Source organism: Ochotona curzoniae, unplaced genomic scaffold (assembly GCF_017591425.1).
Source record: "Ochotona curzoniae isolate NIBS_2020 unplaced genomic scaffold, NIBS_Ocur_1.0 contig_2321, whole genome shotgun sequence".
NCBI lineage: Eukaryota > Metazoa > Chordata > Mammalia > Lagomorpha > Ochotonidae > Ochotona > Ochotona curzoniae.
In genome coordinates this window covers 23,917,546-23,944,664 of record NW_024465421.1, presented here as the reverse complement: position 1 = coordinate 23,944,664, position 27,119 = coordinate 23,917,546, and the positions used below count along the sequence as shown (strand labels likewise).

The 27,119-nt window shown below is 62.0% G+C and overlaps 1 protein-coding gene across 6 annotated transcripts; it reads left to right on the top strand.

Moving 5' to 3' along the window:
• The first annotated feature begins 1,050 nt into the window (after nt 1-1,050).
• Nucleotides 1,051-27,118, top strand: LOC121151777 (C-Jun-amino-terminal kinase-interacting protein 3). Of its 6 annotated transcripts, XM_040973573.1 has the most exons (33): nt 1,051-1,425; nt 6,443-6,563; nt 8,778-8,848; nt 9,000-9,094; nt 11,142-11,165; nt 12,429-12,477; nt 15,067-15,316; nt 15,808-15,910; nt 16,003-16,121; nt 18,636-18,647; nt 19,207-19,224; nt 19,939-19,996; nt 20,209-20,361; nt 20,909-20,990; nt 21,741-21,871; nt 21,996-22,052; nt 22,135-22,305; nt 22,636-22,762; nt 22,847-22,942; nt 23,019-23,174; nt 23,404-23,569; nt 23,746-23,928; nt 24,005-24,194; nt 24,276-24,395; nt 24,471-24,551; nt 24,625-24,692; nt 24,792-24,940; nt 25,064-25,235; nt 25,311-25,424; nt 25,515-25,553; nt 25,636-25,815; nt 25,903-26,043; nt 26,115-27,118. In XM_040973573.1, the coding sequence occupies exons 1-33, from the start codon at nt 1,108-1,110 to the stop codon at nt 26,234-26,236; spliced, it is 3,936 nt and encodes a 1,311-aa protein (XP_040829507.1). In that variant the 5' UTR covers nt 1,051-1,107; the 3' UTR covers nt 26,237-27,118. The 6 variants fall into 6 exon arrangements, with proteins under 6 accessions (XP_040829507.1, XP_040829509.1, XP_040829505.1 ...); XM_040973575.1 differs by lacking the exon at nt 11,142-11,165; XM_040973571.1 differs by lacking the exon at nt 11,142-11,165 and having other exon boundaries at nt 12,429-12,570.
• Nucleotide 27,119: the final 1 nt, after the last annotated feature.

Below are 27,119 nucleotides of genomic sequence, written 5' to 3'. Positions count from 1 at the left end.
GTCTCCTGAGCACACTGGCTGTGAGCTGGACCCAGGCCCAGCAGCGGAAACACACCCCAGTTTGTGCTCCCAGGCGCGGTTTCCATGCTCTCGCACCAAAGTGAGACCCCACCCTTTGATTCTACTTTTTTGTTATTTAAGGTTTATTTATTTTTACTACAAAGTCAGATATACAGAGAGGAGGAGAGACAGAGGAACATCTGTCTGATGATTCACTCCTCAAACGTCCACAGCAGCCAGAGCTGCGCCAATCCAGAGCCAGGAGCCGAGAGCTTCTTCTGGGTCTCCCACGTAGGTGCAGGGTCCCAAGGCTTTGGGCTGTCCTTGACTGCTTTCCCAGGCCACAGGCAGGGAGCTGGATGGGGAGCAGGGCTGCCAGGATTACAAGCTCTGCCCATATGGGATCCTGGTGCATTCAATCCGAGGACTTTAGCTGCTAGGCCAAGGTGCCGGACCCTGGTTCTATTTTGCAAGTACCTTTTGAAGCAGCCTGCTGGAAGAGAACAGCAAGATAATGAAAACGCCATTGGGCGGCTTCCACACCGCGGGCTCCAGGACCCCTGAGGCCTGAGAGCACATGGTGGGGCACCGGGCCCTCTCAGAGGGCGCTCCAGTGACACCAAAATCCCTCAGCACCCCCAGCACCTCCAGCACCCTCAGCACCAGCACCCTCAGCACCCCAAGCACCCTCAGCACCCCCAGCACCTCCAGCACCCTCAGCACCAGCACCCTCAGCACCCCAAGCACCCCCAGCACCTCCAGCACCCTCAGCACCCTCAGCACCCCAAGCACCCTCAGCACCTCCAGCACCCTTACTGGTGGACCTGCCCGTGTGCTTCCGGCCTGACGTCACGGCCCTGGGTGGGCGGGCCTTCCGGCGGGTGAGTGACGGGCACAGCCTCAGCAGCAGCCTCATCCTCCCTGGGCAGCTGCATCCGCGGGGCCTGCGGATCGGGCGGCGGGGCCTGCGGAACGGGCGGCGGGGCCTGCGGATCGGGCGGCGGGGCCTGCGGATCGGGCGGCCGCGGCCTGCGGATCCCCGGGCAGCCGGACAGCGGGCCGGGCGCGCCGGCCGGGCAGCGGGCCGCGCTGGCGGCGGTGGCCGCGATGATGGAGATCCCGATGGACGAGGGCGGCGGGGTGGTGGTGTACCAGGACGACTACTGCTCGGGCTCGGTGATGTCGGAGCGTGTGTCGGGCCTGGCCGGCTCCATCTACCGCGAGTTCGAGCGGCTCATCCACTGCTACGACGAGGAGGTGGTCAAGGAGCTGATGCCGCTGGTGGTGAACGTGCTGGAGAACCTGGACTCGGTGCTCAGCGAGAACCAGGAGCACGAGGTGGAGCTGGAGCTGCTGCGCGAGGACAACGAGCAGCTGCTCACGCAGTACGAGCGCGAGAAGGCGCTGCGCAAGCAGGCCGAGGAGGTGCGTGCGCCCGGCGCGGGGGACGGCTGCGGGGCGGGGGCGGCGGGCATCGCGCCCGCGGGGCGCCGTGTGCTCACCGCCTGGCCGCTGCTGGGGGCCCCTCTCTGGTCTTCCCCATGACCTTGGCCCGGTGGGGGCCCAGGACAGGAGCTGGTGGCAAAGGAGTTTGTCTCCGCGCGTTTGGCTGGAGTGTCCGACTCTGAGGACTTTGGATATTTTGGCGTCTGGTTTTTTGTTAAGGACACCGTGTTGTATGCCTAGTTTGGTTTAAACCATGCTTTTATATAGATATATGATATATATATGCGTGTGTATATATATATCCGTTACCTGACACCATCGCCACCTCTGTAGTCTGTCTGTGTTGGGGTGGCATCTGATGGGCTTGCAGCAGTCAGTGTAAGGGCTGTTAAGAGTTCAGAGTGAGCCTGGCTGTGCTGCAGGGGAAGGAACTGGCCGTGCACAGTGGAGGGACTGGAGCAAGGTGACACGCATGTCCCTGGGGGCACCGGGCCAGGACACAAACGGAACCCTGGCACCAACCTGGGCGCCCTCCCTGTCCCGCAGTTGCTGCAGGTCCCAGGGCAGCTCCCAGGAAGTCTGAGGCTGCCACCCCCGCCCAGGTGCTGGGCTCCACCCTCTGCTGCTCCCCTGGACACCTCACTGGGCTTGTCCTGGTCCCTAGGCAGCCAGAATGGTGGAGGAGGGAGGAGAAAGTTGGAAGGGACAGCCTCCCAGCTAAGCACGGCCACCTGGCAGCTTCGAGCTGAGCCCCGCGGGCCCTTGGCCTCTGCTATCCTCTGGTTAGCTGGGACCCCAGTTGCAGCTCACCGACAGCCTGTGGGTGCATGTGGTTTACAACGTCTCGCCCCACCCTTGCGCCAGCTGATTGAAGAAGCTGCATGGAGTTTGGGAGGGGTACAGCGGCAGGCCAGCCAGGAAGAAGTGCTCACAGAGGCGCCTGCGCCAGCCCTGGGTGACGGAGCAAGGCAAGGGCCCCTCCCGCCGACACGGGCCTCCTAGCTCCTTGATGGACCAGCAGTCTTTCCCTCTGATCTCCGGTTTGAGGGCAAAGCTACTGACACCAGGCAGGACTCGTGACCGTGTAGGTGTGTGCTGGGCATGAGAGTGGTGCAGAGCTGCCCAGCCAAGACCCGAGACCCTGCCCAGCCGCCCAGCTGAGAGGGCTTAGTCAGAGCTGGGGAACCTGAGCTGGGAGCAGGTGGCCTCACGCTGGACGTGCATCCCTGCTCCCTGCTCCAGTGAGAGGTTCTGGGCGTGCCAGCTGGCTGGTCCTACAGTGGGGCCCTACAACAGAGGCCCCTGCATACAGCCTCTCCCCCTGTCGGGGCCGCCCTGGCCACTCTGGGAAGCCATCAGAGATGTGGCAGATCAAGTGGCCAGCTGCAGGCTGTGACAGCTGTGGGGAGCTGGTGTGGTGATTGGGGCAGGGCCCCGGGGGCTCCGTAGACAGCCCTGCCCAGCTGGCACTGGGCATGGCCACCTTCAGGATGTCACAGCATCTTTTGTCCAGGTTCTGACACGAGCCTGGTGAATGCCTTGAGGGCTTTTTCTCTTGTAGCAGGAGAGGTTGGAAAAGGGCAGTGGCCTGGGCGACAGTGCAGAGCCTGGAGAGGGGCTGGTGGCCGGCGGAAGCGTGTGCCCTGTCCTGGGGACTCACGCTGGGCTTAGGTTCTGTACGAGATGACCGTGACGGGCCAGACATCATCCTAACCTCGGTGGACACTGCTTGTAGCTCAGCGTGCTGCCCAGGCCACACAGCTTCTCTGCGTGTGTGCTGATGACTCGGCATTCAGTGTTGTATCTGAAAAAAGCTTTATCCAAAACACTTTTTTCCTAATGAAACAGGAGTGTCCATTTTCATGGAAAAACATTTAAATACTCTTCAGCTGGAGGAGGAGGGAAAATATATTTTTAAAATTTAAAAAAAATTTTGTTTATTTTTATTGTAAAGTCATATCTACCGAGAGAAGGTCTTCTGCCCACTGGTTCACTCCCCAAGTGGTCAATGGCCAGAGCTGAGCCGATCCAAAGTCAGGAGCCAGGAGCCTCCTCCGGGTCTCCCATGCAAGTGCAGGGTCCCAAGGCTTTGGGCCGTCTTCGACAGGCACACGGTGGCAGTCCAGCCTCGCTGGCCACAGTCCCAGGAACTCCAGCACAGGAGTCCTGGAAGGTGGGAGCCCAGGAGCAGAAGGCGTCTTCACCAGCGTGGACATAGCAGGAGGCAGGAGGTTAGGAAGCCCCCCCGGGACCAAAGCCAGCCACTCTGCCCCTTCCCGTGGGCATAGAGGCCCTGCCTGTGCTCATATGGCAGAACAAAGCATTTTTTCCCATACTGAGGACTTGAAATTGTCACTTTTTTAAAGCTTTATTTATTTTTATTGCAAAGTCAGCTTTTACAGAGAAAAGGAGAAACAAATCTTCCATCCACTGGTTCACTCCCCAAGTGTTGGTAACAGCTAGAGCTGTGCCGATCCGGAGCCAGGAGCCAGGAACTTCCTCTGGGTCTCCCACACAGGGGCAGGGTCCCAAGGCTGTAGGCCATCCTCCACTGCTTTCTCGGGCCACAAGCAGGGGCTGGATGGGAAGTGGAGCTGCCGGGACAGAAACCAGTGCCCATATGGGATCCTGGCGTGTGCAAGACGAGAACGTCAGTCACTAGGCTATTGTGCCAGGCCCAGAAATAGTAATTTTTTTTTTAAGATTTACTTATTTTTATTGAAAAGTCAGATATACAAAAGAGACGGAAAGGAAGATCTTTGGTCCGATGATTCACTCCCCAAGTGGTTGCAACAGCCAGAGTTGAGCCAATCCGAAGCCAGGAGCCAGGAAGGAGCCTCTTCCGGGATTCTGATGCTGGTGCAGGATCCCAAGTTACAGTAGGGAGCTTGATGGGAAGCAGAGCTGCCGGGATTAGAAGCTCCCAAGTCAAGGTCACAACAAGACCACGATGACAACGGGGCAGACAGAGCGAGGAAGCGAGAAGCGGTCCGGAAGAACGCTTCCATTCAGGAATCTGGGTGAGGAGTATTATTTTTCAGCTCTTCCGTATGTTATTTCAAAAAGAAAGTAAAAAAATTTAATGTGACACTTTCTGCCTATGGAATTGTATCATAAAATTGAAAAAGTGACAACTGGACCTGGCACTGTAGCCTAGTAGCTAGTCCTTGGCTTGCACGCCCTGGGATCCCATATGGGCGGAGCTTCTAATCCCGGCAGCCCTGCTTCCCATCCAGCTCCCTGCCTGTGGCCTGGGAAAGCAGTGGAGGATGACCCAAAGCCTTGGGATCCTGCACCCGCGTGGGAATCCCGGAAGAGACTCTGTCCCGCCCACCACGGCCAGCTGCCCCTGCAGTCGGTGCCTGCTGCCCCAGCAGCTGAAGCCTGGTTTCAGGCCCCCAGCCCTCTCTCTCGACCCTCCGTTCTGCAATAATGTCTTTTCTAACTAGCTGCTGCCTCGTGGTGTTGTTTTTTGTTTTGTTGCCTTGCATTCTTTGAACTCGAAAATTCTAAAACTTGACATACACTGTGGCTTCCCACCTGCCTGCCTGTCACACACAAAGCCGCGAGGTTATAGCAATTCCACTAGCTTCTCTAGATGATACGATTATGGTTTCTGAAAGTCACTTTTCTGAGGCTGACTTTGTGGCATAGCAAGTAAAGCCCGCACCCACAACACAGCACCCCGTGTGGTCGGCGTCGGAGGCCTGACTCTTCCACTTCCGCTGTTGCACCTGAGGAAGCCGCAGGAGATGGCCGCGTGCCTGGGCCCTGCAGCCAGCAGCCCGGGAGAGGCAGTCCGTAGGGCAGGCAGCAGGCGTCCTGCTGGACCAGGAAGGTGGCCATGAGAAGGCCTGAAGCGCGTTGCAGAGAGGGACGGAGGGCAGGCTTCCAGGCAGTCTGTCGTACATTTGAAAGTGAAATTTTATTTAAAAGTAAAAAAAAGAGATGGAGAGAAGACACCACATGGGTGCCCTCTCTCCTCAGTTCAGCTCTAAATTTAAAGGAAAACCCTCTTTTGCTCCAAATTCTGTTTTACCTGGAATTAGACCCACTCGTGGAGTGAGGGGAGATTCTTTAACAAATGTTTTTGTACTTAATATCCTCCTAGGTTTCCACAGAACCTTATGTTGTTTGTGCATGTCCCTTCATTTTCTTGGGTGAGGTCGTGCAGCAGCAGCCTTCATGACGCCCTGAGCTGCTCCCTGCTGCCTGGCCCTCCCTCCTCCGGCTTCCCCACCCGCAGTCCCCAGCGTGGACGGTCCCTCGTGGTTTTCAGCACTAAGCCCCTGAAAAGTGGCTGCACCAAGGCATCCCTGCGGGAGGGCAGACCCAGCCGTGGCCAGCACAGTGAACCTGCTCCTGATTGCCGGCAGCTTCGGGTTGTCTGCATCCCAGCCTGGCTCCCGCAGCCCCCCGAGCCGGGGGTCCGCCGCTGGGGGCTGCGTTCCTGCCTGCATCCAGAGCCTGCCTCATCTCTCTGCTTTTTGGTGCTCTTCCTGGTCTCCCTGTTGGTGCAGTGGGGCGCCGACAGCCCAGGCTGCTTCAGGAATCCCACTGTGCTATCCGGGTTCAGGTTTTTTTGTTTTTTGCTTGTTTGTTTTAATCCCATCTGACTTGAGCATGCTGTCCAGAAAGATACCATGTGAGGTCATGGAAACACACAAGTCCTTTGCCTTCTCTTAGGGACCAGGAGCCCTGAGTGCATGGCCTTATAAACACATCTTGGGCTGTCCCTGGGTCCCTGGCAAGGCAGGAGGAAGGGATGTGAGTGACTACCGGAGCACTGGGCAGGTGTGGGTCCCCACAGAGTGGGGCGCTGTGCACCTGCCCGGCTGCTCTCCAGGCCAGTGTGCGCTGGGGCGTGTCCACAGAGGATGGCTCGCACTGGAGAAGGGTGGAAAGTGGGGTTGCTCTCCAGGCTCGCCCCTGGCCAGCTCAGGGCCTCAGCAGTGCGCGCTGACCACACCTGTGCTTCTCTGTCTCCTCCGCCCAGAAATTCATCGAGTTCGAGGACGCCTTGGAGCAAGACAAGAAGGAGCTGCGGGCACAGGTGGAGCACTACGAACTCCAGACCCGGCAGCTGGAGCTGAAAGCCAAGAACTATGCGGATCAGAGTAAGGGGCCGCGAGGCAGGAAGTGCCCATAGCCAGGGCTGGCCCAGGCAGAAGCCAGGAGCCTGGAACTCCATCAGGGTCTCCTATCTGTGCGGCAGCAGGCCAGGTGCCTGGGGCGTCTTTCATCATAGGCAGGCACTCAGTGTTGGAACATCTTATGCTCTGACCCTGCTGCGGTCCCCCAGGCCTGCTGTCGTAGAGCAGAGCTGCCTGGTGCCCTGGCGTCTCCCTGCTCAGGGCTGCGGAGCCCTTGGTCTCTGCTGAGCCGATGGCTGCATCCTCAGGGAGCTGGCTCTAGGGTGAAAAACTTGCAAAGCTGCGCCGCTTATGGACGCCGGTTCAAGTCCCGGCTGCTGCACTTCCCATTACTCCTTGCTAATGGTGTGAGAAAGCAGTGGCCCAGGTCACTGGCCCCGCACCCGTGTGGGACACTCCTGGCTTTCATCCAGCCCGGCACCAGCTGGGCTAGCGATTCACAGAGTAAACCAAAGGATGGAAGAGCTTTTGCTCTCTCTGATACTCTGACTCTTAAGTAAATAAATCAATAGTAAAAAATAAAGCAAAAGAAAGACTTTCATTTCCTTCTCCAGCTTTGCACGGAATGGTTTTTCTGTTTATTTAAAATTTACTTATTTTTATTGGAAATGGCAGATTTATAGAGAGAAGGAAAGAGAAGAGAGGAAAAGATGAGCCGTTCGCTGACTCCCTCCCCAAATGGTCAGGTTGCCTGGCACTGAAGCCAGGAGCCAGAAGCCTCTTGCAGTTCTCCCACGTGGGTACAGGGGTCCGAGCCCGTGGGCATCCCAGGCCACAAGCAGGAAGCTGGGTCAGCAGTGGAGCAGCTGGGACTTGAACCTGCGCCCATGCTGGATGTGGTGCTTGAAGGCGAAGGGTTGGCCTCTGAGTCACAGTCTTGCCCCTTCCCTTTGTTTTTTTTAAGAGGCCTTTCAGGGCCACTCCCCAAAGCCAGAAGTTTTGTTTATTCTTATTTTATTATCATTATCTTTACTGTTAAGAGTTAATTCACATGTTTTGCCCAGTTGCCTGTGAGGGCAGGTGCCTTCATTCCTCCGAAAAGTTGGGATCAGGTCAGGGAAGGAGAGCTGGTTTGGCCTAGCCCTACCCAGACCAGGACGCAAAGCGGCCATTGCGGGCTGTGACAGGCTCGCGCGTCTGCCAGGCTTCCGGCAGCTTCCAGGGTCGCGACCCTGCGTCAGTGCTGCGTCAGTGCTGCGTCAGCTGCAGGCGCAGACAGGAACCCACCATGGTGATGGTGCAGCCTACTTTTTCCTCCGGCGAGAGTGTATTTCATAGGTGAGACCTTCTAGTCGGTTTCTTAGAAGGAAGTAGACTCAGATTACAAGCTGAAATTACTTGTTTGGTCAGCCCCGGGAGAGAGGGCTGGAGAGGGGAGACCCAGGACGCCCGAGCCCCCACCCTCACAGCAGGGACAGTGCAGGCTGCCCGGCTGGCCCCCGGGCAGGTCCCCACTGCCTCTGCCTTGGGAGCCCCGCTCTGTGGTGGCTGCCTGCATGTCTGTGGTACTTCTGGCCCTCCAGGTGGGGTCAGGACCCCCCAGAGCCCTGGGAGGTGAGAGCCTGCATGGCCACAGCAGGCACGCTGCCCGGGGCACAGAGCAGATGGATTGCCCACAAAACCAGGGCAAGTGGGTCTCACCCTGGGAACGGGGCCTGAGCCGATGAAGGCTCCTGTTGTCTGTGTCTGTCCCGGGATGCACCTCTCCCCGTGACCCCCTGGGCCCTGCAGTGGCCCCCAGTCTCCCTGGACAGAGCTGAGCAGAGGGGACTGTCCTGAGGCGGCGGGAGCTGTCGTTTGGTGAAGGGGTTGTCAGCCCAGAGGGGAGGGGGTGGTCGTCACTTCTCTCCGATCCCAGCGGAGGTGGGAACAGGTTGCTTGTTTGGTCACATACTTCTCATCGGCCCCTCTTGCATCACTCCCCAACACGCTCACTTTTTCTGTCCTCAGCCCCTGTCCTGGCTCTGCCCGTGCCTTGGGAGCCCCCGCCTAACTGTGGAGGAGGCTGCTGCAGGTGCTTCCTCCGTCCAGGCATTCTCAGGTGCCACAGCTCATGCTGTCTGCTCCGTGATGGCCTCTGGATGGAGTGTCACCCCCCAGCCCCCATCTGCAGCGGCCTCGCAGCCTGTCCACGTGAGGCCTGTGCAGGGGACAGACCTGGTGCTGTGTGTGTTGCAGTTTCCCGGCTGGAGGAGCGGGAGTCGGAGATGAAGAAGGAGTACAATGCCCTGCACCAGCGGCACACGGAGGTGGGTCCCCGCGGCTGCGACAGCCCGGCTCACGGCCACGGGCGCCCGAGACCACAGGCCGCCAGCAGGAGGGCGGGCGCCTTCCCTGACCTGGCTCCGCGGCGTGAGAGGGCAGGGCAAGGCTGGCACTGACGGCCTTCCCTTCTGACAGATGATCCAGACCTATGTGGAGCACATTGAGAGGTCCAAGATGCAGCAGCAGGCCGGGGGGAACAGCCAGACCGAGAGCAGCCTGCCAGGGCGGAGGTAGGCAGCACGGGACGGCCCGCAGCCAGGGCATCTGGGCAGCACAAGCAGAGCCAGCAGCCTGAGACTCCGAGGGGCGTATGGAGCTGGCATGAGTCTGCTGTCCCCGCCTCCCCCAACACATGGGCCCAGGGACAGCGGCGTAGACAGCACTCCTTGTTCATGGATTCCGACTTTGCTGGTTCCTCGGTGTGTGTCTCGTGATCAGAACCAGTACGTGGGTCCATTCGTGGGTCCATTCGTGGGTGTTCCCTGAGCAGAGAGGAGCCCTAGCCCGCATGCAGGCTCCCGGCCATGGGCCTCAGGCCGAGCTCGGAGGAGGCAGCTGGGAGCCCTGGGCAGGGCCCTGCACACAGCCCAGCTCGGAGCCCATCCAGCACTGGTCAGTCACCCGGATCGTTGGCCCTGCTCTTTTGTAAAGTGGATGGGCTGGATCAGGATGAGTTGTCATGGGGTTGAAGATCACACTTTGTCCACATTTTCAGGTTATGCCTTGGACACCTGTGGTATTGGCCAGTGCACCGCGCCAGGTGGCTTTGTTAGAACACACCGACTCAATAGACGGTCCCTGGGCCTGTGTGTCGGGGTAGGGTGATGCCAGCAGCCTGAGCCTGCGCTTGGCCCGAGTCCAGGCGCCAGAGCTGGTTTGACTGGAGGAGCCAAGAGGATTGCTGATGCTCCTCTGTGACCTGGCTGGAGGAGGTTAAGCTGGGCTGCAGAGTGCCAAAGGACGCCACGGGGTTGGCCCAGAGGGGACGAGAGATGACTCCCTAGGTCTGGGAGGCTCTTGTCTCCCTCGGACCCCACAGCCCTGCCGGCTGAGGAGGGGCAGCTGTCAAGCCAAGGTGTAGCAGCCATGCTTGGCTGTTTCCGGATTGTACCCTGCTCCCTGGCCTGTGGGTTCTATCTGCAAGTGGGAAGCTGGGCACTTGCCCAGCCCTAGGTTTCCCTGTCTGTGGGCAGAGCCGTTGGCTCTGGGTTTGGCCAGCGCCACGGGAAGGCATGGCAGTACCCAAGGCATGGGGACTGGCAGGTAGGAGACAGGCTGCAGCCTATATGGGACAGGGTCCCAGACGGGCGGTACGGCCTGTGTCAGCCTACCCTGGGAGCCTGAGAGAGCTGGGTGCAGGATGCCTGTGGGTGCCCCACGCGTCTCCCATAGGCACCACTGGCCCAGCTCCTGTGGACCTAGCCGAGGCTGTGGGTGCTTGACCCCAGCTGCTGCCGTGGGCCGACCGGGTCTCTGGGTAGACCAGGCCCTGCGACCAAGGCAGAGGGCACACACTGTGGGTCCCGTCATGAGGAATCTGCTGCTGACAGGCCCTAGAGTGTCCCTGAATGGCCCAGGCTATGCCAGGGACTGCAGCTCAGAACGGGCTCACGGAAGCTGTGGGAAGCGGCCACCCCTCTGCTCCTGGAAACGCCTGGGCCTCCCTTGCCATGGCGGCTCCCACAGAGGACTGTGTGGGGTTTCCCTCTGCCCTCGGCACCTCACGAGGGCTAAGCCCGGAGCAGCTACCCGCTCTGCACAGCTCATGGCCTTGGTGCCTGATGGAGAGTGCCTGCCCTGCTCAGCTCGCCATCCCAGGGAGACCTTGCGTACGGACTCGGAGCCCGCTGTACGAGCTGGTTCCAGGTCGGAGCTGCTGGCCACTTTGACCACAGGCGGCATTTTCCTGACGCCCTCGTGTGGGTCTTTGACACGAACTCAGTGCAAGGCCGACGCTGCTAGGACACTGGGGCTGTGCTGACAGCAGCCGAGGGCCTGAGCAGCGGCCTGTGTCTGCGTGGCCATGTGTGCCAGTACCTATTTGCCTGTGCGCACGTGTGCCCACCTGCCTGTGCAAGGGCACTCACCTGCCACCCTGCTGCACTGTGTCCATGCCTGTGCCTCGCAGCTTCTGCGTGTGGAGCCTGTCACATGGCGGAGAGTGCGGGGCGGGGGGTACCTGGGAGTCCCTTTGTCTGTGTGAGCTCACACTCTGATGGCTGTCTTTCTGTCTTGTCTGCCCTCCGTGCTGGCCACTGTGTCTGTTGCTGCCCACAGCCCTCGCCAGTCGTGGAGGAAAAGGTAACAGTGGGTGGGGTATCCGTCCACACTGCTGGCCCTCACAGCGGGGGCAGGGCTGCCTAGGGGAGCTCAGGCAGCCGTTTCTGTCTGCAGCTGTGCTGTGTCTGTGCTTGGTTCTCCCACCAGCTCAGGATGTGCTCTGCTGCCAGTGCCAGTCATGCTGAGGTGGTGGCTGGCCTCTCACAGCTGGGGGGTGGGTGGCTCGTGCTGTGGCCACACCCAGCTCTGCACCCAAGCCTGGCGCTTTAGTGTCACCCTGAGGGGGTGACCTGAGTAGATGAGGACTCGTGTCTCACAGCAGCTGTGGGGATGCACGAGAGAACACGACAGCTTGAGTCGGCCATGCTGCCCCCTGCCGCCCCCTGCCCCAGAGGTTCAGGGTCAGGCCCTTGGGATTTCTAAGCAAAAGTTCTAGAAAGAGCACCTGACCTCCTGGTCCTGTCAGCTTCCCTGGACACGGGCCAGGAGAGCACCCAATCCTGTGGGACTGGGTTCTGCAGGCAATTGTCACACCAAAGCCCCGGGTGAAAACAGAGGCTTGAGTCCGGACAGTGTGCAGTCGTGAGGGGGTGGTCACTGTGGTGAGGCCTGGCTTGGGCACAGCAGGCATTCCCCACCATGTGCAGCAGAGGGACCAGGCCTGTTAAGCACCCCGCTCTCATCCCACTGCATGCTGCCTGCTCCTCTGGACAGACCCACCAGTCGGGCCTCAGAACTGTAGGACCCCCAGCAAGAGCGGAGCATCCTCCAGACAGCTGCCAGGCCCCCTGGCCTGGGCTGCAGAGCGGGCAGTTTCCAGCTGACCCCCTTGGAAGGCTCTGACAGGAGGACGTGGGCTGAGTCGCTGCAGCCATGGGTATCTTCCCAGGGACTCGGCCCACGGTGGGTGACCCTGAGCCTGCCTCCAAGGGGCTCCCAGTTTCTTAGCAGAGCTTCCCAAGGTCTCTGTCGGGCATGGCTGCCCCGTGACAACCGGGAGGGTTGCCTGGGGGAGGAAAGCGGGGCCTTTGGGACCAGCCGACCTGATGGGAGCTCTCCCCTGCAGCTTTTCAGAGCTGGAGCCTGAGGGAAGTCACCCAAGATGACAGGAGGAAGGCCAGGGGCAGGGTTGAGGCATGGCCATGTGGACGCTTGGCTGCTAGGCAGTGCTGGGGCAGACCCACAGCCCAGTGCCTGCTTGTGGGCGATGGTCCCTAGACACGGAGCGCTTTGTCGGAGCTGGCATCTGACTGCCACTTTCTTTCCCTGTGTCCCTCCCAACAGGAAGGAGCGCCCCACCTCTCTGAGTGTCTTCCCCCTGGCCGACGGCATGGTACGTGCGCTGAGGGGGGGCAAGTTCGGGCCTGCGGGGGACCACTGGCACCTGAGTGACCTCAGCCAGCTCCAGTCCAGCTCCAGCTACCAGGTTTGGTAGCCATGCCGTGGAGTGAGGGTCTGTTCCCCACCCCTGGCGGCCCCATGCCCATACAGGCCGAGACCCAGTCTTTGTATCACCCTGTGGCTGCCCCTGGAATGGTAGAGACACAGGCTGCACAGCCACCCTGTGGACCCTGGCCCTGCACCTGTTGGTCCCGGCCAGACCCCTCTGTCCCTCAGATAGACCCAGGGTTTGAGCCTCAGACGGGGCTCTGGCCAGTGCCCCATCCCCAAGGCCCGTGCCTCCGCACTTCCATGGACACAGCTCAGCTGGGAGCAAGCCCTGAGCAGCAGCAAGTGTGCCTGGGCTCCCCTGCTCAGTCTGTGAGCGCCCCTTCCCTCAAGGCACGCACAGCCAGCCAGTGCGCCTGCCCAGGCACTCACCCAGGTCCTGGCCCCACACTGCCAGCTCTGGCCGCGTCGCCAGGTAAGTCACCTCTCTCCAGGGGTGAACAGAGACTGTGGAGGCCGCAGAGGGAGGCAAAGCTGGCTGCAGGAGGTGGGGGCCGGGGCCTCCAGGGAGCCTGCCTCCTGCGCTCTGCCGACTGTCCTTTCCTGTCCAGCCTCGGGGAGACTGTGGGAAAGTGACTCCTCTGCCGCATGGGACACCCGCCCCACTCTCTCTGCCCTGGGAGGGAGAAGGCAAGGCCCGCGGCTGGGCACAGCCCTGTGTCTGGTGTGGGGCCTCCACTCGCGGGCTGCTGGGCCTGGGCCGCTCTCCTTGTGGCGTCTGTTCTCTTCCTGCTTTGTCCAAAACAGTCTTTCTCTCCTTGAATCTCAGTGTTTTGTGTGTAAGCTCATAGGTGTGTTTTATTTGATTTTTTTTTTGTAGTTACATTTAAGTTCTTTTTATTTCATTCCCTAGGTTTTAAAGTTTTTCTAATTTCTTAATTTTTTGTTGTTGTTTTGTTTTGTTTTTGTGTTTACGTGCTGTGTTTTCAGTGTTTTAACCAAACAGTTGTGGCTACTCATGGTGAGGGAAGACAGCAGAGGGTCTGTGCTCTCTGCGTTCGGAGGCCCCTGTCCCACGTGATGTTTAGGAGGTTGGCAGGTTGGCCTATAGGTAAGTTGTGGCCAGGGGGAGTGTCCCTGGGTAAGTGGTGGCCCTGTAGGGTGACAGCCAGGGGCCCTGGCCTGGGAGGGCACGGTTGGATGGCAGAACCCACAATGACCACACACAGCCAGTTGGGAGAGGTGGTCCAGGGACCCTGACCCCCTCCCGGCCTGAACGGGGTTTCCTGTTTATCCCCTTGTGAGTGGCAGCAGAGGACCCCGCCTCGGGTGGGCACAGCTTCATGAAGAGCGTGTCTCAGAGCCCGTGAAGCTGTCTCTGGAGGTGTGGAGAGAGAAGGTTTCCTTTTCTCAGATTGGCTAGCAGCCATGAGGGGTGCACGGGCAGCCCTTCCAGGATTGGCATGGGCACACTGCTGGCCCCTGGGCCAGTTCCACCTGCCACACCATAAGACGAGAACTTCCATCACTAGGCTATTTTACCAGGCCCAGAAATTGTCGGGGTTTTTTAAGATTTACTTATTTTTATTGGAAAGTCAGATAGACAGAGAAGAGAGACAGAGAGGAAGATCTTTGGTCCGCTGATTCACTCCCCAAGTGGCTGCAATGGCCGGAGCTGAGCCGATCCAAAGCCAGGAGCTGGGAAGGAGCCTCTTCCGGGTTCCCCATGCTGGTGCAGGGTCCCAAGGCTTTGGGTTATCCTCCAATGCTTTCCCAAGCAACAGCAGGGAGCCGGATGGCAGCTGTGCCCAGCGCTGCGTTCCCTGCCCCATGACCAGCAGTGACATCCCCAAATAGTGGGCTTGGGCTTCCAGGAGCCTTGTCTGTCCATCCCCATCCCGGGTCCCAGCATTCACACTGCTGCAGGCACCCCTCTCGCCAGTGAGGGCTGAGGCGAGGGCCAACCGCACTGGCAGCTGCCCACGGCCACGTGGGGACGCTCCCGATGTTAGGACAGTGTGTGGGGCCACCTGTCATGAGCTTACTTCGTCTAGTGCTGAGGAGACAGGGAGTCCCCCACACCGTGGCAGCTGCTGCTTCTCCTGGCAGCAGACCACCGTGAGGGGGATCTACAGTCCCTTTGCGTTAACGCTCAGGTCTCTGGTCTGAAGGAGTCTGGGGTCATGTGCCATGCACCTGTAGGGCCATGCCCCTCTCTAGCTGCCTGCGGGGCCAGCCAGGGCTGAGCAGGTGTCTCCTGGAGGCAGGAGCGGGTGGGACCAGCAATATACGTCTTATCAGCTCCCTCTTCTCCGCCCTCCCCACCCTGCCTAGCTGCACAGGTGCTCCACACAACACCACGCCTGTCATGCTGGGCGGTGCTGGGAGAACCAAGCTGGTTCCCGGAGCCACAGGCAGCAGCCACGGAGCAGGATGAGCTCCTGGAGGAGCAAGGCCATGGGCCCCGCGGCCACCCGGCGGCTTCAGGTGTCAGGGATGTGGTGACACGTTCCCTCCCTGTGTTTGGCCCTAGTGTCCTCCTGATGAGATGTCCGAGTCTGGCCAGTCCTCAGCAGCTGCCACGCCCAGCACCACGGGGACCAAGTCCAACACGCCCACCTCTTCCGTGCCCTCGGCTGCAGTGACGCCCCTCACCGAGAACATGCAGCCCCTGGGGGGAGACTTCGGCGGTGGCAGCAAGAACAGCGCCCGGTCCCGGGAGAAACGCAACAGCCGCAACATGGAGGTCCAGGTCACGCAGGAGATGCGCAATGTCAGCATAGGTATGGTGGCCACTGCCACAGGACTGCCCTGGGCATGCGCACACACGTCAGAGAACGGCCCTCCGCCCGTGGGTGTCCACACTTGCCCCTGTCTGTGTGGTACAGTGGTACCTCCATGCCTCCCTCACACTGCCCCCCATCTGTGTGGCATGAGCTTGGTTGCTAGGACCCTGGTCACACAGAGTGAGGGCCCACCATACGCCCTGCTCTCCCCTCCCCAGGTAGGGCACTGGCACGTAGGTTGGCACACAGTGTGCACAGCCTGGCAGACCACCGTGGCTAGCAGCTGCTGTCTGGAGAAAGGCAAGAGGACACTCGGTCTGGACAGAGATGGCCCTGGGCAGGAGGTGGCGCCTGGCCACTGAGCCCTGTGGCCTCTGCCCAGCTCTTGGTCAGCTGTCCTGCTGATTGCTGTCCAGTGGGGCCTAGCACCGCGTCCCCAGCCCACACCCAGAGCAGCTGTGCAGGCCTGATGGCTGTGTCCTCCCCAGGCATGGGCAGCAGTGACGAGTGGTCCGATGTCCAGGACATCATCGACTCCACTCCTGAGCTGGACATGTGTCCCGAGACCCGCCTGGACCGCCCAGGGAACAGGTACACACTCCGGGTCTGGTGCCGCGTGTGCTCTAAGTCGGCCTCTGGCTGCAATGCCCCTGGCTGCCCTCCTGACCGGTGTGTCCCGACAGCCCCACCCAGGGGATCGTCAACAAAGCTTTCGGCATCAACACTGACTCCCTCTACCACGAGCTGTCGACGGCGGGCTCCGAGGTCATCGGGGACGTGGACGAAGGCGCCGACCTCCTAGGTAACGGCGTGTGAGCCACGCTCAGAGGTGCTGTCTGCCTATTTCCCTCGGGATTCTGTGTCCACTCCGGGAGCTTCTTTACACAGGTTTATTGATTGCAGAGCTTGGCGCTGTCAGCTCCAGAGCCTCTGCTGGGCTGGTGGGGTTGTGTTTCTGCCCCTCTCCCAGCCACCTGCTCTCCAGAGGCCTTGGTGAGCTGGTGGGAGAGGGCAGGGCGGTGTAGGTAGCAGACTGCTCCACGAGGAACCCTCCAGCCCGTGGGTCGCAGTGTCCAGACATGGCAGGTGCCCGTATGTCCATGGCAGGTCAATGCAGGCCCCTTGTTGTTTGCATGGCTCAGCCCTGGGAGAAAAGGCCACAGGTCCCAGGGCTGTGGCCCCATTCCCGCTGCAGCCCCGGCAGTACTGCTGGGAAGACAGCCGTTGCGTGGGTCTCATTTCCCCTCTCCCGGCACTGGAGGGAGAGGCCACAGCCAGGGTAGTGCGGGTGCCCTGGGCCAGTGTGGCGTCCTGGGACTCTGGACATCACGGTGGGTGCGTTGCTGTCCCTGCCTAGGCCAGGCTATTTCCCTGACAGTCTCTGCTGATGGGTGCCATGCTCTTGTGCCACCTTAGCCTGGTCAGCGTGTGCCCACCCAGCTCTGCCAGCCAGCACAGGGAGGGGGCATAAGGACCTTTCCATCTGGCACTCACTTCCCTAGCTCTCAGATCCACCCCTGATGCTTGCATCAGACAATGATGGCCGGTGATCGGGGTGTCCTCCAGGGAGCAGAACCAACATGGGATTCGCACTGCCACCTGCTGGGCAGAGGGAGTTCTCGTCAGCCAAGCCACAGCCAGGCGCACCCAAGAGAGGCAGTGTGTGTGTGCATGTGTGCACGACTGTGTGTTTGTGCGTGTGTGTGTGACTGCATGTGTGTGTGTGACTGTGTACGATGGTGTGCGTGTGTGTGTGACTGTGTGTGTGTCTGTGTATGACTGTGTGCGTGTGTGTGTGACTGCATGTGTGTGTGTGTGACTGTGTACGACGGTGTGTGTGTGACTGCATGTGTGTGGCCATGTGTGTGTGTGTGTGTCTGTGTGTGTGTGTGTGTGTGTGTGGCTGTGCGTGACCAAGGCTTGGGGGTGTCTGGGTTGTAGCAGAGGACCCCCCACCCTGGAGATGTTCACTGTGTGCTAGACGGTGAGCACCAGGTGTGTTCCCGGTCAGACCGAAAGGACATGGAATGCCGTGGGCACGTGGCATCTTTAATGGCTCCAGGAACCAGGCGTTCACCCAGGTCTCCCACATGGTGCCAGGGGTCCAAGCACTTAGACCACCTTCTGGAGCAGCCGGGACGCTGGCATTGCAGTCAGTGGCTTTAAGTGCTCTACCATAATGCTGACCCCTGGAAATGTTCTTTTTTTTTCTCCTTCTTCTTAAAGATTTATTTATTTTTTATTGCAGTCAGCTTTTACAAAAAGAATGAGAGACAGAGAGGAAGAACTTTTGCTCACTGATTCACTCCGCAGATGGCCACAGCGGTCGGAGCTGAGCCGACCCAAGGCCAGGAGCTCTTCCAGGTCGCCCACGCGGGTGCAGGGCCCAAGGCTTTGGGCCGTCCTCTGCTGCTTCCCCAGGCCACAGGCAGGGAGCTGGGAAATGGCACCTCTGGGATTAGACCCGGCACTCATATGGGATCCTGGCGCATGCAAGGCGAGGACTTTTGCTATTAGGCTCAACTGGACCCCCTTGAAAATTTTTTTCTATGCATTATAAAAATGTGTATTATAAGTACAAAAGGCGCTAGTATTCAGAAAAATCATCCTTCAAGTGGCCAGTCACTTGCCGCATGTGCACAGCCTGTTCTCTCCATTGCTCGGGCAGCGTGCGACCTGCCTCGTGGCCCACGGATGACTGGGGAGGTGTGCAGACAAATCCAGGAAGCACGGGTTGGGCGCTTGTGCCATGGCGGGACCCTTGCAGCCCAGCTTCTTGACCGACCCCCCTCCAAACAGCCCCCTAACTTTCTATGTGCTGTGAGTTGCTCGGCTTCCGCTCTAACTCTGCGATTTGCCGTTAGGAATCTTACTGTCGCAGGAGCCACTGGCACTGCCTGCCCATTCTCCCATGGTTTCTAGAACATTCCTGAGGACTCTTCTACTCACTGTGGTCCGCATGCTGCTCTCCCGAAGGCAGCCGTGCCCGTGAGACCAGGGCTGTGAGGGTTGGCACAACCAGGTCTCCATCCCCTACTGAGAGCCAGCCGTGTTCCCGACCCCCACTTCCTGCTGCTGTGCGCCCTGCGAGACAGTGGGCGCTCACGTCCCTGCCCGCCATGGGGCAGACCCCGGGGCTGGCTTCCCAGGTCTGCTGCCCCGACCTCCTTGCCATCCCTGCTCCCGGTGAGCCCTGCTCCCGGCTCGCCTCTGCCGCAGCCCGCTCTTCAATGAAGCTGTCTTTGTTTCTGCTGGTTCCAGTCACCAACTGACTCTGTCCTTCCTTTCCCTGTCCGCCTCACTGGACTCGGCCCAGGGGAGTTCTCAGGTGCGTATGTCTCCGTGTCCCTGCCCCAGTCTGTGTGCAGGTGGACAGCAGCCCTGGGAACCCCTTGCTCCGCTCACTGGCCAGCTTCCGCTCTACCAGACCTGGCTATCCCTGGGGTCCTACCCCTCAGCTCAGCCTGACAGCCCCTCACCCCATTTGGGGCCATTTCTGAAGGTTCTTCGGACCCACTGGGCACATAGGAAGCTGAGTGGATGGGGCTGAGTTCACAGCCTCTCTCTTGGCCTGCCAGGAGACCCACCCGTCCAGGGCCCTGCTGCACCCCTGCCCCACCCTGCCCCAGCTGTGTGTGCCCCAAGAGACGCCCCTTCTTGCTTCTTAGCATAGGCCCTTGGGCCCCTCCCAGCCCAGTGCCTCTGGCTGCCAGAGGGGTCACTGCCTCTCTCCCCACCCATTTGCCCTGCTGCCCCTGCTGTCGCCTCCCAGCCAGCAGCCGCCTTGAAGCCCCGTGCCCTGCGCTCCACCCCGCCGTAATGCGCTTCTTTTCTCTCCCTCTCTGCCCGCCCCGTTGCCCATCTCCCGTGGGACTGTGACGCTATAGTGCGCGATGATTTTTTTGGTAAGGCCGCAGCCCATCTCCGTGTTTTCCCTCACTCTGGCATCCCTGCAACCTGACATCTTTCGCACTTCACGAGCCGCTTGCTCCATTCTGCATGGTGGGGCGGCGGTGGGGTCAGCAGGGTGCAGGCTCCAAGCTCCCTCTGAGATGACCAACCCTGACACGGAGGGTCAGCCGGGGTCCCCACCAAGTGCTGACACGTGTCAGGGTCCTGTGCACCACCATCAGGGAGGTCAGAGGGAGGCAACACAACCCTAAGCTGTCCTGCTTTTGGGGCATCCCAAAGGACGAGGCTCATGCTTTGGGGGCCTTGGAAAGGTGTACCCACAGAAGCAGCAGGAACCAGCCTCGTGCCCCACAGCCACAGCCAGGCCCCGCCTCGGGACGCCCCTTCACCTTGGTCTGCGGGTGGCCCCGGAGGTGAAGGGCCCTGAAACCTCTGCTGGATGTGTGACAGTGGGCAGGACAGAGCAGCCACCTGGAGCCCAGCCCTGTGGTCCACGATGCAACCCCACCTGGGTGCACGGATGTGGGCTGTGCTGCTGGCCAGGGAGCCACAACCAGAGCCTCTGGCCACAGTGGCAGCCCTGGCTCTGCCTCTCTCCATTCTGTCCAGCCTGGCCTCCACCTCAGGCTGCAGTCCCAGAGCCCACACCGCACTCCCAGGGTCTGCCTTGTGGGGCAGCACTGAAACTCTTGCACCTTTTCTTTCAGGAATGGGCAAAGAAGTGGGGAATCTGCTGCTGGAAAACTCCCAACTTCTGGAAACCAAGTAAGCATGCCCTGCTCCATCCCGAGCACACGTGGTTGAGGCTGCCCGGCTGGGAGGGGAGGCAGCTCGGACTGAGTACTAGGAGTACTCAATGTCTGTGGGCAGCCCTGCCTGCAGCTTCTCCAAGGGCCCTCAGTCTGGCAGCAAAGTGGGCAGATGCCCCATGCCCACCTCACCTGGCTCACAGAACACCTTTCTCTTCCTTTTCCAAGAAACGCCCTAAACGTAGTGAAGAATGACCTCATTGCCAAGGTTGACCAGCTGTCTGGGGAGCAGGAGGTGCTGAGGGGGGAGCTGGAGGCTGCAAAACAGGCCAAAGCTAAGCTGGAGAGCCGCATCAAGGAGCTGGAGGAGGAGCTGAAGAGGTGAGCCTGGGCCGGCCCTGGCCTCGCCCTGCCTGGCTCCCAAGGGCACGCTCCTTCCCCAGCACTGTACCTGCTGCTCGGTTCAGCTGTGGGCCCTCCTGTGTGCCCAGCGGGCCACTGGCCCACAGGAGCCTGCCACGTGTGTGTGTGGGGGGGGGAGTCTGCTCTGTGCCCCAGCCCCACCTCTACATCACCCCACTGTGGGGCTGCCTGCCACATCTGGGGGGTCCTGCCGCCCATGCCACCCTTCCACACACCCCTGCTCACTGCTCCCACCCCTTTCCTTTGCTTTGCTCCGCCCGCTCTGGTTCCAGCACCCCCTGTCAGCCTTGAAACCCCCCATTCCTAGAGCAGTGGGATGGAAGCCTGTGCATTGGGACAGCGGGGAGGCTGGTGTGCAGTCATGTGTCCCCAGGAAAGTGGCTGCCACGGGTCGTGGTGCGGGGGGCAGAGGCCTGGAGGCAACGTCTTGCCTGCAGCCTGCACAGCTTGGGGGTTGCCAGGAGCCTGGAGGCGCTCACCGCTGCCTGCTCCCTTCATCACACAGAGTGAAGTCAGAGGCCATCACTGCCCGCCGCGAGCCCAAAGAGGAGGTGGAGGATGTGGGGAGCTACCTCTGTGCAGAGCTGGTACCGCCACCTTCCCCTGCCGCTACAGGGCGGGGACGGCAGAGAGGGGGCGCTCCTTTACCAGGGGTAGAAGGCTGGGATGTTCCACCATTGCTTCTCCAAAGGCCCCCGATCTGCCAACAGAGAGGGCACAGAGCACAGAGCCGGGGGAGTGTCTGGGACCCAGGGCCTTGCTGATCCTCACCGCTCCCCCTAACCTCCTGGAGCCAGGGGCATGTCAGCACTCTGGCTGCCCAGTCCTGGTGGGTGGCTGTGTCAGCAGGCTCCAGGATCCTGCGCTCTGCAACCCCCGTGACCCTGAGGAGCTGGGCTGGTCCTGGGAAGCCCCTCCCCATGGGGACCCTCCGGAGCACCCAACAACAGCCACCCCCTTGAGGCAGGCTCACCCCAGGACTCGGCTCCTGCCTGGGCTCCAAGGGGGTCGGGAGGCGGGATGGTGAGTGCTGGGCCACAGCGCCCACCCCATGCAGCCAGGGGAAGGCAAGGGGGAACTATGGCGGCCTGAAGCCTCCCACACTGACAGCCCCGAGGGCGTGTGGTGCTGCTGGAGACTTCCCTATCCTGGGAGGGCGCCCTTCCGGCGGCACCCCCCAGCACCTCTCTGGTTTCACCCTGGCCTTGCCTGCAGTGTCCGGGGGTACCTGCCCCATCGCAGGCAAGAGACCGCAGGTGCTAGTGGGTGCCCAGGGAAGCTACTGCAACCCGCTGGCCTATCTGTCATGGCTGACGTGTAGCACCTGTTCCCGTAAGGACAAAATCCCCATGGCCCAGCGGCGCCGATTCACACGGGTAGAGATGGCCCGCGTGCTCATGGAGCGGAACCAGTACAAGGAGCGGCTGATGGAGCTTCAGGAGGCTGTGAGGTGGACCGAGATGATCAGGTGGGCTTGCACACGGCTCTGCCCACGCAGGGTTGTGCTGCCTGTCTGCACGGGGGAGGGCGTGGGGTCCTCACCTCGGGGAGCCTTCGGGGCCCCAGTGAGCCTCCACGTGCCCTCCCCACAGGGCATCCCGGGAGCACCCATCCGTGCAGGAGAAGAAGAAGTCCACCATCTGGCAGTTGTGAGTTAGGGGCAAGGAAGGGGGCGTCGGGGTCCCCTGGCCGAGGAGCGGCCCACGCTCACCTCCTGCGCCTCTGCCACAGCTTCAGCCGCCTCTTCAGCTCCTCGTCCAGCCCCCCGCCTGCCAAGAGGGCCTACCCCTCGGTGAACATTCACTACAAGTCTCCCACCACGGCCGGCTTCAGCCAGCGCCGCAGCCACGCCATGTGCCCCATCTCTGCTGGCAGCCGGCCCCTGGAGTTCTTCCCTGATGAGTGAGTGGCCCTCTGATGTGTCCTGGGCCCCGCCTCACCGCTCCTGGCCACGGCTGCTGGCCAGGGCATCAGGCCACAGCGGCCACCAGGCTGAGTGCTGTCCTGGGTAGAGGCTGCCCCCATACCCACACCCAGGCTGCTCTCAGACCTAAGGTGCCATGCGAGTCACGGGACCCATCCCACTCCCCTCCTGTGCTCACCCCAAAGAGCCTCACCGCTCCCCACACCGGGTCCTGCCAGTGAAGCCTGAAGACCAGGGAGGTGGCGGGCAGGACGGGCTCGGGCCTCCCTGGCCCCCCGGACACACACTCGGGCTGTCTCTTCTGCCAGTGACTGCACGTCGTCGGCGCGGCGGGAGCAGAAGCGGGAGCAGTACCGCCAAGTGCGTGAGCACGTGCGCAACGACGACGGGCGGCTGCAGGCCTGCGGCTGGAGTCTGCCCGCCAAGTACAAGCAGGTGTGGCCGGGGGGCTCCCGCGGGGTGGGCGGAGAGCAGGGCGGCTGGGCAGGGGAGGAGCCACGCCGCCTGCCCTCCTTGCAGCTGAGCCCCAGCGGCGGCCAGGAGGACACGCGGATGAGGAACGTGCCCGTGCCGGTGTACTGCCGGCCCCTGGTGGAGAAGGACCCCACCATGAAGGTGAGGCCAGAGGGCGGGCCAGGCGGGAGAGCTGGGTCTGCAGGCCGGCGTGGCACCCAGCGCCTCGTCCTTGCAGCTGTGGTGTGCCGCGGGTGTCAACCTGACCGGGTGGAAGCCCAGCGAGGACGGCCCTGGAAATGGTGCACAGCCCACGCCAGGCCGCGACCCCTTGACCTGCGACCGGGAGACAGACAGCGAGTCCAGGAGCAACCACACCTCTCCCGAGAAAAAGGTCAGCTCAGCGTGCAGCTGGGGGTGGTCTCGGGGAGCAGGCTGCTGCCCTCCGCTGCCCTGAGCTGTGGGGGCTCCCAGATGCCCAAGGGTGTGCAGGGCACAGTCTCCCCTTGGGCAGTAAGGCCATCCCGGGCACAAGGGACATTAGAGCCCAGAATCTGGGTTCTGCTGCTCGGGGTGCAGGTGCCAGCCCTGCCAGCCCTGCCAGCCCGCGCCCTGCCCCCCAGGCGAAGGAGCTCCCAGAAGCGGACACCATGTCCAGCAGGGTGTGGGTCCTCACCAGCACCTTGACCACCAGCAAGGTGGTCATCATCGACGCCAACCAGCCGGGCACGGTTGTGGACCAGTTCACCGTGTGCAATGCACATGTGCTGTGCATCTCCAGCATCCCCGGTGAGCCCAAGGGGGCGCAGAGAGGCAAGCTCGGGTGTAACGGGGGCCTTCTGGCTTGTCCTACGACCCGAAGGGCTGTGGGCAGCTCTGGGAGGGGGCGGGAGGCTGTGCCCTGGGCAGCAGGTGTGGCCTTGCATGCACTGGGTTCCTGAGCGTTAACGGGCCCGTGCCCCCAGCTGCCAGCGACAGCGACTACCCGCCAGGGGAGATGTTCCTGGACAGTGATGTGAACCCAGAGGACTCGAGCACCGACGGCGTTTTGGCCGGCATCACCCTGGTGGGCTGTGCCACGCGCTGCAACGTGCCACACAGCAGCTGCTCCTCCCGCGGGGACACCCCTGTGCTGGACAAGGGCCAGGGTGAGTGCTGGGCTTGGTGTTACCCCGCACAGCACCCCTGTCTTTGCCCAGCCCAGGCTCACCCCTCCTCCCACAGGGGAAGTGGCTGCCATTGCCAATGGGAAGGCCAACCCTTCGCAGTCCACGGAGGAGGCCACAGAAGCCACGGAAGTGCCAGAGCCCGGGCCTAGCGAGCCAGAGGCAGCCGCAGTGCGGCCCGGGACCCTCACCGAGCACGTCTTCACCGACCCAGCCCCCACCCCGCCCACCAGCACCCAACCTGGCAGGTGGGCTCCCGGGACAGCAGAGGTGGGAAGGCTGGCAGAGGTGGACAGGGTCATGGGCTCACAGGGCAGGCCTTCCCACAGTGAGAACGGGTCAGAACCAGACAGCAGTGTTGCTCAGCACGAGCCCGAACCCAGCGGGGACCCCACAGGGGCCGGCAGCAGCGCCGCCCCCACCATGTGGCTTGGAGCCCAGAACGGCTGGTAGGTAGGGTAGAAAGGGTGGGGTGGGGGCAGGGAGGCCCCAAGTCCCTGCTCCACAGCCGCCCGCTCCCACAGGCTCTACGTGCATTCGGCCGTGGCCAACTGGAAGAAGTGTCTGCACTCCATCAAGCTGAAGGACTCCGTGCTCAGCCTGGTGTAGGTGGCCCCGAGGCGGGGGCTGGGGGACACCTGGGGCCCCCACACAGCCTGAGCCCCCTTCCTGTTGCAGGCACGTCAAGGGCCGGGTGCTGGTAGCCCTGGCCGACGGGACCTTGGCCATCTTCCACCGAGGCGAAGGTAACCCAGACGCGGGGGCGGGGGGCACCCCGGGGGCCGCTCCAGCGCTGCCCGCGGACAGAGTTGTGCCCACTGAGCCTGAGCCTCTCTTCTCCCCAGATGGCCAGTGGGACCTGAGCAACTACCACCTGATGGACCTGGGCCACCCGCACCACTCGATCCGCTGCATGGCCGTGGTGGACGACCGCGTGTGGTGTGGCTACAAGAACAAAGTGCACGTCATCCAGCCCAAGACGATGCAGGTGGAGGTGAGGCCCGCGTGCCCCACGCCGGCTGCCAAGCAGGCCCCCGTCCTGCCCAGAGCTGCGCACAGCCCTGCCCAGGACCCTGCCCCCGTTCCCCACGTGGAGAACAGTGTCCCTGACCCACAGAAGTCATTTGACGCCCACCCGCGGCGGGAGAGCCAGGTGCGGCAGCTGGCATGGATCGGCGACGGCGTGTGGGTATCTATCCGACTGGACTCGACGCTGCGGCTGTACCACGCCCACACCCACCAGCACCTGCAGGACGTGGACATCGAGCCCTACGTCAGCAAGATGCTGGGTGAGGGCCTGTGCGGGGGCGGGGGTGCAGGAGCGCCCAGGCCAGGGACACTGACCCTCTCCCGGCCTGCCCCAGGCACTGGCAAGCTGGGCTTCTCCTTCGTGCGTATCACGGCCCTGCTCATCGCGGGCAACCGCCTCTGGGTGGGCACCGGCAATGGCGTGGTCATCTCCATCCCCCTGACTGAGAGTGAGTGAACCCTGCCACGGCACTCCCCAGGGTGAGGGCTCCTGGCTGCCCCCCTGCCTGCTCTAATGCCATCTCCTCCCTCCCGCCCAGCCGTGGTCCTGCACCGAGGCCAGCTCCTGGGGCTCCGAGGTAAGTCCGGCGTCTGCCCCAGGCCGGTGTGGCTGACCCTCCTCCGCCCAGCTCTGGGCCTCAGCCCCTCTCTCTGACTCAGCCAACAAGACCTCGCCCACATCCGGGGAGGGGGCCCGGCCTGGAGGGGTCATCCATGTGTACGGTGACGGCGGCAGCGACAAGTCCACTAGCAGCTTCATCCCCTACTGCTCCATGGCCCAGGCCCAGCTCTGCTTCCACGGCCACCGCGACGCCGTCAAGTTCTTTGTCTCCGTGCCAGGTGAGGGCCAGTCAGACGTGCACGCAGGCGGGCACCCTCACCCCGTCCCGGGAGCTGCTGACGCACAGCTCCCGTGTCCCGTGGCAGGGAATGTGCTGGCCACCCTCAACGGCAGCGTGCTGGACAGCCCGTCCGAGAGCCCGGGCCCTGCGGCCGACGCCGAGGGACAGAGGCTGAAGAACGTCCTGGTGCTGAGCGGCGGCGAGGGCTACATCGACTTCCGCATCGGTGAGTGGGCACGGCCCGGGGTGGCCTGGGTGCCGGACCCCTCGCAGCCCACAGCCATGCCATCCCCCCAGGCGACGGAGAGGACGACGAGGCAGAGGAGGGAGCCGGGGACGTGGGCCAGGTGAAGCCCATGCTGTCCAAGGCGGAGCGCAGCCACATCATCGTGTGGCAAGTGTCCTACACCCCCGAGTGAGGCCGCTGCCCCCGACCTGTACATAGGACCCCCGCCTGCCCGCCCACCCTCTCAACCCGCAGCTTTGTCCTGAGCTCCGGGCCCTTGCTGAGGGAAGGGGTGACGGGTCAATGAGGAAGAAGGGCCTGTCCCCAACACGTCCTGGGCAGTGCCCAGAGCTTCAAGTCCCAAGGGTACCAAGGGCCTGACCCCCATCCCGGGCTCTTCCTGGCACCCCACATCAGGGAGCAGGGCCCCCAGGCCCATCTGCCTTTGCATGCTGCCCATGGGGGCGTGGGCCCCCACCTCCCAGGCCTGGCTGTGAGGACACAGGCCTGCACCGCCTTCACCTAGCGAGGGGCCCAGGCTGCCCAGTGCCTAGAACGCACCGGCCTTCTCTGGGCTTTGCCCAGCGTCCCCCAGCCCCCTCACCCACTGGTGTCATTCCCCCTGCCCGCCCCCAGGGCCATCTGCAGATAGCTTGGCCTTGGAGGCGGGGCCCTTGGGCCAGTCCTCAGGTGATGGAGGGTGTGCTCCCAGACTGCTAAGTGCCTAGGGCTGCCGCTGCAGGAGAGGGGGTGCGGCTGCCTGGGCCCTGTCAGGACTCCTGCTCAGAAGGACACCTTGCTGCCCACGCCCTCCCTCCAGAGAAGCACAGAGCTCGGGGAGCTGCCCCGCCTGGACGCAGCCACACACACACACACACACACGCCCAGGCTTCTCCCGCCACCCTGCCGCCTCTCCACTGTGACATCTGTCCAGTCCCTCGTCTGTGGACTTGGGGTTGGGGGGCGGCATGCAGCTCGGGGAAGGGGCCACAGACGACCCTCCCGAGGCTTGGCCCTGCAAGTGACCCCTGTATCTGCTCTGTATGTAATAAACAACGCGCTCCCGCTCGAGTCGG